Below are 13,323 nucleotides of genomic sequence, written 5' to 3'. Positions count from 1 at the left end.
CACTTCTTCGTCATCCTCTGTTAGTAGGCTTGCCCATCAGGAGCAGAATAACATTGTTAATATTTCGGACATTCAGCTAACAGCTGAGGAGTGCAGTGTTCTACGTCGTGGTCTTAATTTTTGTCCAGCAACAGGTGGACATAATGAATTTCAACTACTGAAAGATTTGGATAATTTCGCCCGTAACTTAAGCTTGCGTGAATACTTCCATGGAAGCTCCAATTCAAGCGATTCGAAACACGCGTTACCCTCTGGCAAGCGCTGGGTCCCTCCTACACAGCGCGATAGATTTTTGGACATGTATATCAAAGCAGTACAACGAGACGTTCTGCAATTGTATCAAAAACAAGCACCCTTCCGCCGTAATTTGTCCGCCAGCGAAATGAAAGCACTAGATACCCTGTCCTCTCGCAAAGACATCATCATTAAGCCTGCTGACAAAGGTGGTGCCGTTGTCATAATGAACAAGTCCGATTACGCCGCAGAGGCCCACAGACAGCTAGCAGACGCGACGTTTTATAAGCGCCTTGATCATGACACCACTGAGCAATATAAACCTCTGATCAAAAGCACAGTGCTAGATCTCGTCAAGAAGAAAAAGGTGCCTGACAATGCGGTTCATTCTCTAATTCCACTAAGTCCTGTAGCTGGTCGTTTTTACCTTTTACCTAAAATACATAAGATAAACAACCCAGGTCGTCCCATCATTTCTGGTACAGGTACAGTCACAAAAAATTTGTCCAGCTACGTAGATTTCCTGATTAGTAATATGCCAGCTACGTTTGCCTCTTAAGTAAGAGGCACTACCCACTTCCTGTCGGATATAATCGATCTCATTATTCCCCAAGGTTCTCTTTTGGTCACACTTGATGTAGCATCTTTGTATACTAGTATTCCACATTCTGATGGCATCATGGCAGTCGTCAATTGCTACGAATGTGTATCACCCGAGAAACTCATCGATAGCGACACATTGGCAACTTTGCTAGCCCTTATTTTAGAACTAAATAACTTCGAATTTGAAGGACAGCACTATGTTCAGGTTAGTGGGACGTCTGTGGGTACGCGAATTGGCCCGAACTACGCCAATATATTTATGGGCCAGCTAGAAGATAAATTTTTGCTAACCAGGACGTTAAAACCGTTTTATTAAAAACGTTACATTGACGATGTTTTTCTGATTTGGCCTGATGGGGAACAGGAACTGCTTTCTTTCATATCTGACTTTAACGATGCCCATCCATCCATATCATTTTCTCACACGTATTCTGCATCTACTATTAACTTCCTTGACGTCAGCGTTTCAGTGCTAAATGATAAACTATCTGCTGCCCTATACAAAAAGCCGACAGATGTCAATATTTGCACTTCGATAGCAGTCACGCTAAACATTGCAAGACTAGCATTCCTTATAGCCAAGCCTTACGTTTTAAAAGAATTTGTTCTGAGCAATCAGAGTTTCAAAAGAATTGCGGTACCCTAAAAAACGCTTTAGCCAAACAAAATTACCCACCACAATTAACTGACGATGCAATAAAACGCGCAGACGTGCATGACCGAAGGACGCTTCTTTGCATTAAGAACAAACCGACTCCCTCACCCCAGACAAATCTTGTCCTAACCCACACTGCGTCAGCCTCAAGTGTTTCACATGTATTAAAGAAACACCACAATATTCTAATGCCAAGTGGATGCCTCAAAAACATTCTCTGATCCGCCTAAAGCAGTATACCGTAAAGTTAGAAATATTCGAGATATACTCGCAACATCATCTAAGACTGACTGCCCTGATGCCATCGGATACCATCCTTGTCGAAAACCGCGATGTAAAGTATGCCCCTACCTGGTCACATCGCAACAGGTTACTAGTAGGTCTTCAAACTTTTGTTTAAAAATCAAAGGCGATTTCGACTGCGACACAAAAAACGTAATATACATGCTTGAATGTACACTCTGCAAAAAACGGTACATCGGACAAACAGACGGGCCTTTCAGATTCCGCTTTAAAAATCATAAATCCCACGCTAACACGTTGCCCAACCTGCCCATCTCAAGACACGTGCATCTTCCTGACCACTCATTTGATAAACTGAGAGTCACGTTGCTTGAATCTGGATTTCGTTCAAATTATGATAGAGAAGCCCGCGAATCCTTCCTTATCTATAAGTTTGATACCGTCGCGTGTGGTATGAATGAATGTGTAGGAAAATTGAGTTGCCTGTCATTGTAGCCCGTCACTTGTCCCTTCTTCTACTAGTACGTCGCTATTCCCCTTTTTCTGTGTCTGTGTTTGCTTGATAACATAGCACATATTGAGCCCATTGAGCACGTTTCGTTGTCACGTGGCGATTGGTTTTTTACAATTCATGTCGATGCGTTTTTATGGTTTGTATTTTAGATGATATGTTTGCAATTGCCATCGGTCTATACACGTGTCAGCTATCCTTTGAACGATTCGGATGCATTTTGTTCGCCCATTTTATTCGTTTTTCATGTTAGCGTGTCTTCATTTGGTTGATAGGGCACATGTATATTAACTGTACTGACACCATGCAATGTATTCTGATGAAGGCCGGACCCCGGCCGAAACGTCTTTAAACCGCTTCACACACGCGTCTGCTTGACTGTACATATATATATATATATATATATATATATATATATATATATATATATATATATATATATATATATATATATATATATAAATCAGAAGTGTGATGTTTCAAAATTCGCTTTCATAAGTGCCCAGCAAACGCGTCCTTACCTACGAGTTGAACGAGCGACCAAGTAGGCGATCCCTGACGTGCTGGCGAAGTTGGCGTGCTTAGTTAGCGTGCTGGGCTACAAAATATGGGGCCGAACGCAGGCTTTGACGTTCGCATATCGCCTTACATTGAAAACTGTCTTCCAATAGACAGTTTCAGTTACACGTACGTAGAGGCTTTGCGTACGTACAGCTTCTACGTGTCAGCAGTGCGCATGCGTACAATGTAGCGGGCGCGCGCGCGCCTCACGGACGTACGTGAGATTCAATTCTTTGCGTGCGTTTCTTGCGTACGTAGACAGCTTCGCGCGGGAGTTCCGCGAGATCCCAAACAAGCGATAGCGGGCCGCGCGCGCGCAGACGGCTTGCATCGAAACACGGCGACAGGATTCAATTGGCTACCGCCGTGTCCACATTTCCCAATAGACGTAGCTACGGGGTCCCTCTTGGCGTTGGTCGCGTACGTGTAGCTAAAAGCGTTTCAGATGGCGTGCACGTAAGGTACGTAGGCTTTTCACGTTTCCGTACGTGAAGCCTCTACGTACGTGTAACTAAAACTGTCTAATATCTCTGCGCAATTTTTGCCACCCTTTACAGCGAAGGTTGGTATCAGCTGGCGATAATGATGACCTTGCGCTAGGTCGGCCAATGACGAAAAACAAATAGGAAAGAAAGGTAAAGGAATCGTTAAATATCACTGCTCCTCATTCCAAATCACCGTGATGAGGAAAAAGCTGTGAAATTAATCCCCTTGATGAAGCAGAAAGCTTCAATATTTGGATGAGCGTCTCAATAAACCCAAAACCATATGCATGGCAACGCACAACCACACCAGCCAGCAGAAAACTGCTCCGATATTTCCATTTGTGTATTCGGAATATTCTGTTACTATCGCTATTACTTACCTGCATTAGACGTTATATGAATAAATGTTTCATGTACTTTACGTTCTGTTTGTAGCCCCCCCCCCCATCCAGACCAAACTTTAACAGCTATTTAGCGCTGTAGCTGCTAAATAAATAAAAACATAAAGAATATATGCAGTAGGTGTGGGCAGAGGTTGTGACTGAGCTTCTACCAGATTTGCCTCTGCTTAAAGTATTGCGAATATGGGGGTAGTTCTGACCGCATGAATGACTCTCAGCTATATCAAGATGAGTTCCGCCTACTTCAAGCACATATAATCAATGCTGCGTTCAATATTTTACTGTAGTTCATTCGTAAGTTGTCATTTTCTTGTGAGAATGTCACGCCTTGGGGTGTGACGTTTCTTGAGTGTACAATTGAATTCATTTGCATGATACTTCGATGGATGCGAATGGAGCAACGCATTCTTTTTTTAGCACGTGCCATCTTCTTTTTTTTTTCTTCTATCCACAGATATGTGCGAAAGGCATATCTGAACGCACTATAGCAGCCTGCGGCCTTGAGGTGCGCTCGTTGCTAAAGCTTTGTTTCGTATCCTTCTTCGTAGACGATAGGAAAACTTGAATAGCAGGATTTGTTTCTTGTGCGATATTTGTTGTGTTAATTCTAGCTGTATACACTGCGCCTTTGTTTCGATAGGTGTGATGCACTACACGCAAAGGCAGAACCGCTGCAATAAAAGAATTTGACAAGGAAACTATTGTCGAAAGCTTCACAAGTAGTGCCTACCTTCGAGCCACGTTCGATCTTCAACATCACCAGTGGGAGGGCCTAGTGGGATGGGTGCTCCTGACGCCAGCAGAATGACCGCAAAGATTGACATTGTTGCGAGACTCATTGAAGCGAAAATCAGCAGCGGCAGTCACGGCATTTACCTTAATGGCTCCCTACGGCAAAACAGCAGAGTGCCGAAAGGTTTTCTTTACAAGAATGCAGCGCCTCGTCAAAGAATGTGTTTTTATAGAGAAAGCGCACGCGCTTGTTCTCGGGGCTTTATCTGCAATCTATCAGAACGTTCCCCACATGTCTGACTGAAACTATCCCAGGTCAAAATATGCAACGTGCCTCGTGCTGCGAATAATCTAAAGAGTGCAGCTGGTCGTTCCTGCGGCTCTGCCATTTATGTTTTCAGAGCAGCACAGGACTTTACTATTATTTAAACGATAGTCACGGGGTTAGCTTAGTAACCTTGATAATAAATGGACGCTTAGCAACATTCAAACTGATGGTAATGAGAAAACGCTTGCGACAGAACTAATCATGATAAACCAACCCCGCGTGCTATTCAAGAATGCGTTCAGCATGCATTTGGAGGTGGTAATATGTTGAACTGGGTGTTATCAACTCTTCCTCAATAGTTGGCAACCACATGCAGCGTCTGAACAACACCCTTTCAAAGCGCGAGCTATCCCGAAGGAACATTTGAGAGCGCTTTCCTTACCACCGGGACCACCGGTATCATCGCGGTGTTTTCACTAGTCTGTTAGAGGGCGCAGTGTTAGGAATCGGCGGGCAATATCTGCTAAACAAGGACAAGATATCGCGGTAATTTCCTCGTTCTAGCTAAACGAGTTAAAAAGATACATCGTGCTACATGTCAAAATTTAATATAAAGTGAGCCTGCTCTTCATGAGAAATGGTTTCTTGACAACACTACACCTTTAAAATTCCACGTATCAATAGGTACCTTTCGATAGGCTTACCGAAGCTCTTATGCCTAGGCCTGTTCTAGACGACGTCAGTTCTACACGAACTGACATAGTCCCGAAGAAACGTCCCCTCGAGGACCACCACATACGCGGGTCCCGTTACCCTGATGACGTACGACTGAAACCAGACGCGGTCGCAGACGCTACACCCTGCAACAAATCCGTATTCGACAGGGTGCTTTTGAAAGTACCCCTCTACGTCCAGCAAGTACGCAGTCCTCCCATCGCCGCGGCTTGTCTACAGCCGGCTTGTTAGCGGCTGTTTCCTTGGTGCGCCGCTGATATTCGGCCGTGCGTCCTCTCTCTTGGTGCCCCGCTACATGGCCGCGTGTATGTCGCCGCAACTCCTACGTCGACGCTTCGGTACGCGTAGCATACCTCTGTTGTCTCTGCAGAGTCTTTGCAATTTTACCCTCCCCTTCCGCTTGATTCTTTCGAGGGCCCATTGTTGTATCTCTGCGTTGAAGCCCACGAGCAACATTGTGCAGATAGCCCAACAGAGCCTCGTCTATTTCTGCGCGCACACCAGTATCGGCGATTGGAGAGAGATAGAGAGAGGGAAAGAGCGTCTGTGAAGACGATGATGCTAGTGGTCGAAAGAAAGGAAAGACGCTTGATTCTGCCTTTGTGAAGAGGAAGAGGCGCAAGAAGAAGCGCCAAGTGAGTAGAGGCGTGAGAGAGGGCACGTGAGAGAGCGCGCGCATAAGCGTTGAGCAAAGAGAAACCGATCACCGAACCAATAGCGGACAGTGAGCGAACGCGTGGGGGTGGGTGCGCATAGGCTTCGAACTGTACGACCTCGGACGGCCTCGCATTTGGCCCTGGCCCCGACTAGCAACAAAAAGAAATTCATCGCATTTAGCATTATATGACTTGCTTACTTGATGACACCGAGAGATAAAGGCTCCTGTGTACCCCGGAAATTTTTCTTCTTTCTTTTCCAATCACTCGCCACCCACAGGCGCACTATGGGTGCTATAACATAACACTAGAAAAATCTGTTGTTATTCTGATTCTGCCGCTAGCTCTCCGCGATTGGTGAAACATATTTTGCGCCAACCTCACATCGCATGTCTGTCGCAGGATGCCACTGAAGCCTCGATAACTCCTCATCTGATATGAGGGGCACGTAGCAAATATTCATGCTTAGGTGGAACAAAAGAAACATAATTATTTCCAAAGCACAGCGCATACAATACTGCCTGCACTACGCGTACTCTTCAAACATGGCAGATCGCTTTGAAGATGGGGCCGACGCGGGCACGCAGTTTGTCCCCTTTGGGCACGTCGCAGATCGCTGTCAAGATACGCCACCGGCGTCCGCACTGCCGTGCCGTAAGCGATCGCTGGAGAAGAAGCCCTTTCCCTCGCCTGACCCCTATGCCTAGCGCGCGACCGCAGAGGGTACGCTTCCGGCCTGCCTTCCTAGCTCGCACACGCGAGATTGAACCGGCGACTTCGGAAGCTTTCATTCGCACATACAGCATACGGCGCGGTGACGATTTGATAGCCCTCGGACTTGATAAGGAACCTCGCGGTGACTGCGGCAGAAATGCGCCTGAATTGTCCATATAATTGCTGTCGCAGTAAAAGTCGCAGTTTCGCCCGAAAGGCGAGACATCGATTGCGTTAGCAATTTAGTATACAGCTATGCAAAGTAAGGAGAGAGGTTTTATGGGCCGTATAAACTTGGAAACAGTCGCTTACTAACTGAATCAACTAGCATGGTGTCAGCGTGCACAAGCATACATGAGTACATCACACTCGATGAGCGCGGATAATCAGTCTCAAAACGCTGGCGTGAGCAAGGGCGGCAGCAGCAGTGAGCGAAGTTACCTTGCCGTCTATCGCTTCAAGGCGAAAGCGGCGAGTACACAGCGCGCCCAAAGGCATGAGCCGTCTGCAGATTCCGTTCAAGTTACGGTGAGCGCGGCCGGGCGCGGCCGTGCAAGCTGCGCATTGTTGGCAGAGTCAAAGCCGCCACCCGCCTCCCATTCGAGCTCCTCCCCGCTTTCTTCCAATATGCCGCGCGAGATTCAACCGCTATCGTTAGTTCCCCTGGCACCCGGCTGACTCTGCACACGTCGCAGATGGTTTTCAAGACAACGGCCCGGGCGGGGCACGCCGCCTCAAGTAAAACACGCCCCTCCACCGCCCCCCCTCCCTCCAACCCACGGCGGACTTTCTCGCAGATGACATTCACCCTACAGCAGTCCGAGCGGGCGCGCGGGCCTCGCGGAGGTGAACACACCCCTCCACCCCCTCCGCCGTAGTATAGTGTACTAGAATACGTCTAGTACATTCTACAGGAGCTTTGTGCGCGAGGGAAAATGGCGCGCTTCCTATCTTTCAAGCCTGAGATTGAGCCGCGAGCGCCGGCTCACTATCGCAAGCTTTCACTCGTACATACGGCGCGCGGCGACGATATTATCGCACTTGTACATTATGCGGAACCTCACAGCGACGGCGACGCCCACAGCAGAAATGCGCCTGGCATGTCCATATATATACTGTCGCAATAAAAATCTTACCAAGCAAGTTTGTTCACAACGCCAGAACCACTCGCAAGATCGACGCTTTTGCGATGCCCACCGCTTCAAAGATGAGCGCTGCAATCTACAAAAGGCGTGTATGTAGTGGTAGCGCAGTTGCGATATTCAGTACTTGCGCTAATAGTAAATGTAAGTCGATCAAACAACTTAAACCGCCGTTGCAGATGCCAACATAAGAAGGAATTCCTGGAACAGGGAGGTGGTCTTACGAACATAATTATTTCTATCTGTGCCGCACGAGCTGACGCGGTTAAGCGATGGAATATGATGTTGCGGCTAAGTGGTCATCCACCACAACTGATAGCCGAAGATGACGCATAATTTGATCATGTGGTACGCTTTGGTTTGTCATCTGAAAGTGCATTGAGCAGTCTTGGTGCATAATCGCATTGGACATGTGCTGATGTGGAAGATATTAACACTAATGTTGGGCTGCGAACCTACGCCTCAGGTCTGATAGGTTGTGTTTCTGTAGCTTGATTTTTCATGCTCGTCATGACACTCTACTGGGTAGAAGCAGATAGAAGTGCGGTGTCTGTCCCTGACAACCATCAAGTTTTTCGTTCATGTGTTTCAAGGTCTTCCATTAGTCTGTCTAGTTCGAGCTTTCCCTCAGTAATAGAGGTGTGGATAGTTATCTTTCCAGGCGCTACTAAGGCTGGAAGTATCCATGTGTCATGAAACTACGAAATAACCGCCTCGCCGTCTCTAACTATCATAGATTGCTGCTCTGGGACAATTCACAACCACGTTCAACGCTATAGTTCCCGCTTTGTATTGCTCATAATGTCAATTCCGCACTGAGTCGAAGTGACGAAATATTTGTGCCCACAGTATCACACACCCCGCAGCTTACGGTGTAAGCAAGCGTATCCGCACGACGGAAGGAGAGCCTGTCAATGATACGAAGCGATGAAACATAGAAAAAAAAGATACGACGATTAACATCAGGTATTGCCACTGATACGAAAATGGGGCTACGGTGTTGCGCTACTAAGCACCAGATAGCGACATCAAATACGGACTGCGGCGGCTGCATTTCTATTGGTGCGAAATGCAAAAACGCCCGTGTCCCGGCGCATCGGAGGAACGTTAAAGATCGCCTGGTGGTCAAAATAATCCGGAGTCCCCCACTATTGTATGCTTCATAATATAATCGGGGTTTTGGCACCTAAAACCCCAGAATTCAGTTCATACGAAAATAACGTGGACTGTTCAAACAAGCGTGATGCTTTGAAATGAAATACACATCTATGAATAACACGAACAACAATCTAATCTGTCTTCCTGTAGCAGGTCGTGTCGGAGGTAAGCGAACGAATGCCCCGTGTGTTCGTAACAAATTTTTGAGCGGACAACGTCTGTCAGGTTGACCTACGTATTTTGATTCCAATGCACATTAGAGGTCCCTGTCACCCTGAACCTTCATTTAATAGGTAAGCAGGGTTACGTCATAAAGCGGTTTGTGATTCAATATATAGAATGGGATATGACACCAACCTTTCCTTGGGGCTCCGAACCCTTATGTCGTTCAGTGTAAAAAGAACTACACGCAATAGGGCATCCCCTGATAGTGCAGTATTTATGCATGCTTTTAGGAAACTTGCACTGTCCAAAACTAAAATTTTCGTTTTGCTTGCACAAAGCCAGTAACGAGCAACAGGCCGTAAAAAGACAGCACGACGAAAAAATGCGGCGCTATACGGCAGCCACCGTCGTCTTACGATTAGCAGGAGATGTTAGTGTGGCCAAACTAGCATCACTCCTGAGAAAAATGACGTCACTTACGTCTCTCAGTCACTTCTTGAGATGGTATATTTACCTTTTCCTCCTGTCACTTAAGAAAGCCTTCATAAGCGATTGTGAATTCGATGAAAGAATAATCTAGCAAGTGACAGTCTTACGGTGCTGCGCGCCCGATGCGAAGTACACTGTTAAAAAGATGTGCAGCCTCTGGGGCTTACCTTGCCACACAACAATAATCGACATCTGTCGTGTGCCCATTTTCTTTTATTAACGCTGCGAGTCCACTACTTCCAAGTCACGAACGGCATGCGCGTTATCAGCATGGTAGAGCATTCTCGACAGGAGAGCAGCCAGCGCAGCGTTTTCAATAAAAGAAACGCAAGCAACACAGATGACGATTATCGTTGGCGGTCAAGATAAGCCTCAAAGGTTGTGAATTTGTCTAAGAGTGTAGGCAGGACAACATAACAACATGAATAAGCCGGACACACATAGCTGGACACGTACTGCACATAGCGCAGACTTCACATAACTATGTGAAGTGTGCATGACGCTGAGCGTAGTAACTAATGCGCACCGTATCAGCAAGATAGATCAGCATTTGCGTATCTCGAGTTATGCGTTCTCGTGTGCTCTCCCGACGGCGCACAGTTCGATGACTGATTCAGTGCGTATGGACGACGCTGCGACGTTTCGTGCATTCGGCGGTGTAAGTGCGTATTGTGAAGGTAACGAAGTACGCCGCAAGAGAAAGAAGAGGTAGAGAAGGGCCAGTAGAAGGGGGTGCAGTAGCAGGGGCCGCGCGTGGCTGTAGTTTGACCGTGTGCTGAGGTGGCCTTGTTCCTGAGCTCTCGAACACTGGTTCTGGTCGTGTAGCTGGCGGTTTTCTTTTAATCTGTGTCTTTTACGTATTTCTTTTTGACCTTTCTTTCAATATCTGCTAACCTTCCAGAGTAATTTCCTGTTTCTTTGCAATGTCACTCTCATCGCCAGGCCAGGAGGCTTCCTGCTGGTCGGCTTCTGTTCCTAACTCTAATTTGCCGGTGCAGGTTTTCTTACGCAGTGGGACGAGCAGCGTACCTGTGGCTCTGGTTCCGAGTGATGGCGGTGTGAGTAGCATGAAGAATACCAAAGCAATTTAAACCGAACTCCGGATGGCCTCGGCCAATTTTCAACAAATCACCGAGGTTCGACAGTTCGGCCGAGGGGGGATTCTTTGGTGCTCGTCAGACCAGGCTTGTGCTCAAGATTCACTGAAGTGCGATATTTTCGCGGCACATCCGCTGAGCAGTTTCATTCCTCATCCCTTGCATGTACGAAAGGCCTAGTCCGCGGTGTGGACGTAAGTATATGTCCGGCAGAAATTTTGGAAATGTTTTCAGTGGCAGGTATGACTTCTGTGTATCGTTGCAGCCGTGTCGTTGATAATAAGCGCATGCCCACTGAAACAGTCATTGCTACTTTCGCTGGAATGAACCGCCCATCGGAAATCAAGGCATGGCCACTGATATACCGAGTTGAGCCTCTATCACCTCGCGTCCTTCAGTGTCTAAAGTGCTGGCGGTTCGGGCACTCCATAAAAGGCCGCAGATCCAACACACGATGCCGAATTTGTGGAGAACGCCATCCCTCAAATGACTGTTCTTCCCGAAATGAGTCCTGCTGCCTTTGCAGTGGTCCCCACCCCGCAGATGAGCCTAATTGCCCTGCAGGGTCAAAAGAAGCTCAAATTCTTGAAATAATTGATAGACATCGATGCTCTCGTCGTGAGGCCATTGGAGAAATTCAGAGTAGCACTCAGGGGTATGCGGGTATGATGGCCTGTCAAACGATGTGTATGGAAAACTCAATCTCTGAGGCTGTGGCAGCTTCCGTAGAAAAGGCGCTGGAGTAAGCAATGGAGCGCATCATGACAAATCTCACCGACTCCTTTGTTCAGGTGATGTCCTCACAACTAGCTCCATGGCTTCAACTAACTAATAAAGCCAATATTGAAGATCCAGTGCCGGATCTACCGCGGGGTGCACCCACTGAAATATCGACCGCGCAGACATCCACGAATAACGAGTCATCAAAGCCAACAACTTCTAAGAAAATCGACCAAATCTGTCTTTCTGACACAGATTGGATGGAAAATCGAGATGTAGATATGGACCCCCGATCTCTTAAGCGAACAAGGTCACCGACAGAGAAAAAACTCAGCTCTCCCACCAAGTCCAAGGCAAAAAAGTACGATAGAGAGATTCCTACTAAGAAGGACTTCTTAAAAGAGAGCGTTTTATACCAAGCAGTTTCTACTGCTCAGATTTATTCACCATAGGAACTTTAACAGTCATTCAGTGGAACTGTCGTTCCATACTTTCCGCTGCAACAGATTTATCATATCTTATTTCTAAATATTCTCCAGATATTATTATTTTAGAGGAAACTTGACTTGTTGCTGGTCAGGCTCTTCATCTAAAACATTTCCGGTGTTTTCGATTGGATTGCATATACCGAGGTGGTCGTTTAGTTTGTCTCATCAAAAATCTGTCATAGGGCTACTATAACATACCAGATAATGTCCCCAGACTGTGAAATCTTAGCACTGGATATAATACTCCCTGGTTGCACACCTTTTTCTATAATTAACACGTACTTTCCCGCTGGAGTGAAAGATACCCGCTATCTGGATACATCTATTGCACGCAGTCAGAAGAACATCCTACTGGTGGGAGATTATGATTCTCATCATGTATCGTGGGGTTTCCGAACGGACACTCGTGGCAAACACTTGTGGGATTGGGTCTTTACGAATCAGTTCTCTTGCTTAAATTCGAGAGCACATACTTTCGTACGGGGTCAGTCGCGATCTGCCCTAGATTTTACGTTTGCTACCTCGAGCATGTCTGTCACCTCCTGGAAGATTGTAGACTCCGGAACTAACAGTGATCACCTCCCTATAATTTTTGAACTCCTTACCCCGTTAACTAGTTTAGATAGTGATGTGCGCACTTTTGTTAACTACGAAAAATTTTAAAATGCATTAAGATCAGCTTTACACGCTCAAGAGGGCATGGAGAGAGATATTAAAGCAATGAGCCTATGTTTCATTCTAAAACAGTCATCAAAAAAAGCTCATTTTGTTGTGCAATCTACTTAGGATGGATCATATTGTCCCTGGTGGAATTCGGACTGCGAGCGAGATTTTAGACTTAGAAAACCAGCGTGGAAGAAACTTTTATTCAACCAAAGTCCTGTTAATTGGGCTGATTATACATATATAGCTACTACATTTAAACGAACTGTCTCAAAAGCTAAGGAGCATTATGATTCCAAGCACTAGGCATACCTTTCGAAGTCTTGCAATAAAAAGGCCTTGTTTAAACTTTTTGGATCTCGTAAAGTTATACCGGCGCCCGTGAATGTCGATTCTGCCGTTCTATCAACAAAAGAAGCATTGGAATCACTTGAGAAAATTGCCGAAGGACTTGCGTGACGTTTCAAACATAAATTGCCCTTAGGCCTAAAGAAACCTCCCTTGGCGGACGACTTTGAAACAGTAACAGCGACAGAGATTGAACGCATTATTAGTTCGTTGCCAGCGTCAGTCCCCGGTCCCGATGGAATTACAACAGGAATG

General features: G+C 46.4%; 1 protein-coding gene across 1 annotated transcript in view; it reads right to left on the bottom strand.

The window, feature by feature from the left end:
* Positions 1–4,633, bottom strand: part of LOC126524660 (astacin-like metalloprotease toxin 5) — a 58,499-nt gene extending 53,866 nt beyond the window's left edge. The window contains exon 1 of the mRNA XM_050172967.2: positions 4,424–4,633. Within this exon, the coding sequence (XP_050028924.1) occupies positions 4,424–4,532 (109 nt within the window). The 5' untranslated portion in view covers positions 4,533–4,633. The remainder of the gene's footprint in view (positions 1–4,423) is intronic.
* Positions 4,634–13,323: the final 8,690 nt, after the last annotated feature.

The sequence above is a fragment of the Dermacentor andersoni genome, chromosome 3 (assembly GCF_023375885.2).
Source record: "Dermacentor andersoni chromosome 3, qqDerAnde1_hic_scaffold, whole genome shotgun sequence".
Lineage (NCBI taxonomy): Eukaryota > Metazoa > Arthropoda > Arachnida > Ixodida > Ixodidae > Dermacentor > Dermacentor andersoni.
This window is presented reverse-complemented; position numbering and strand designations above follow the sequence as displayed.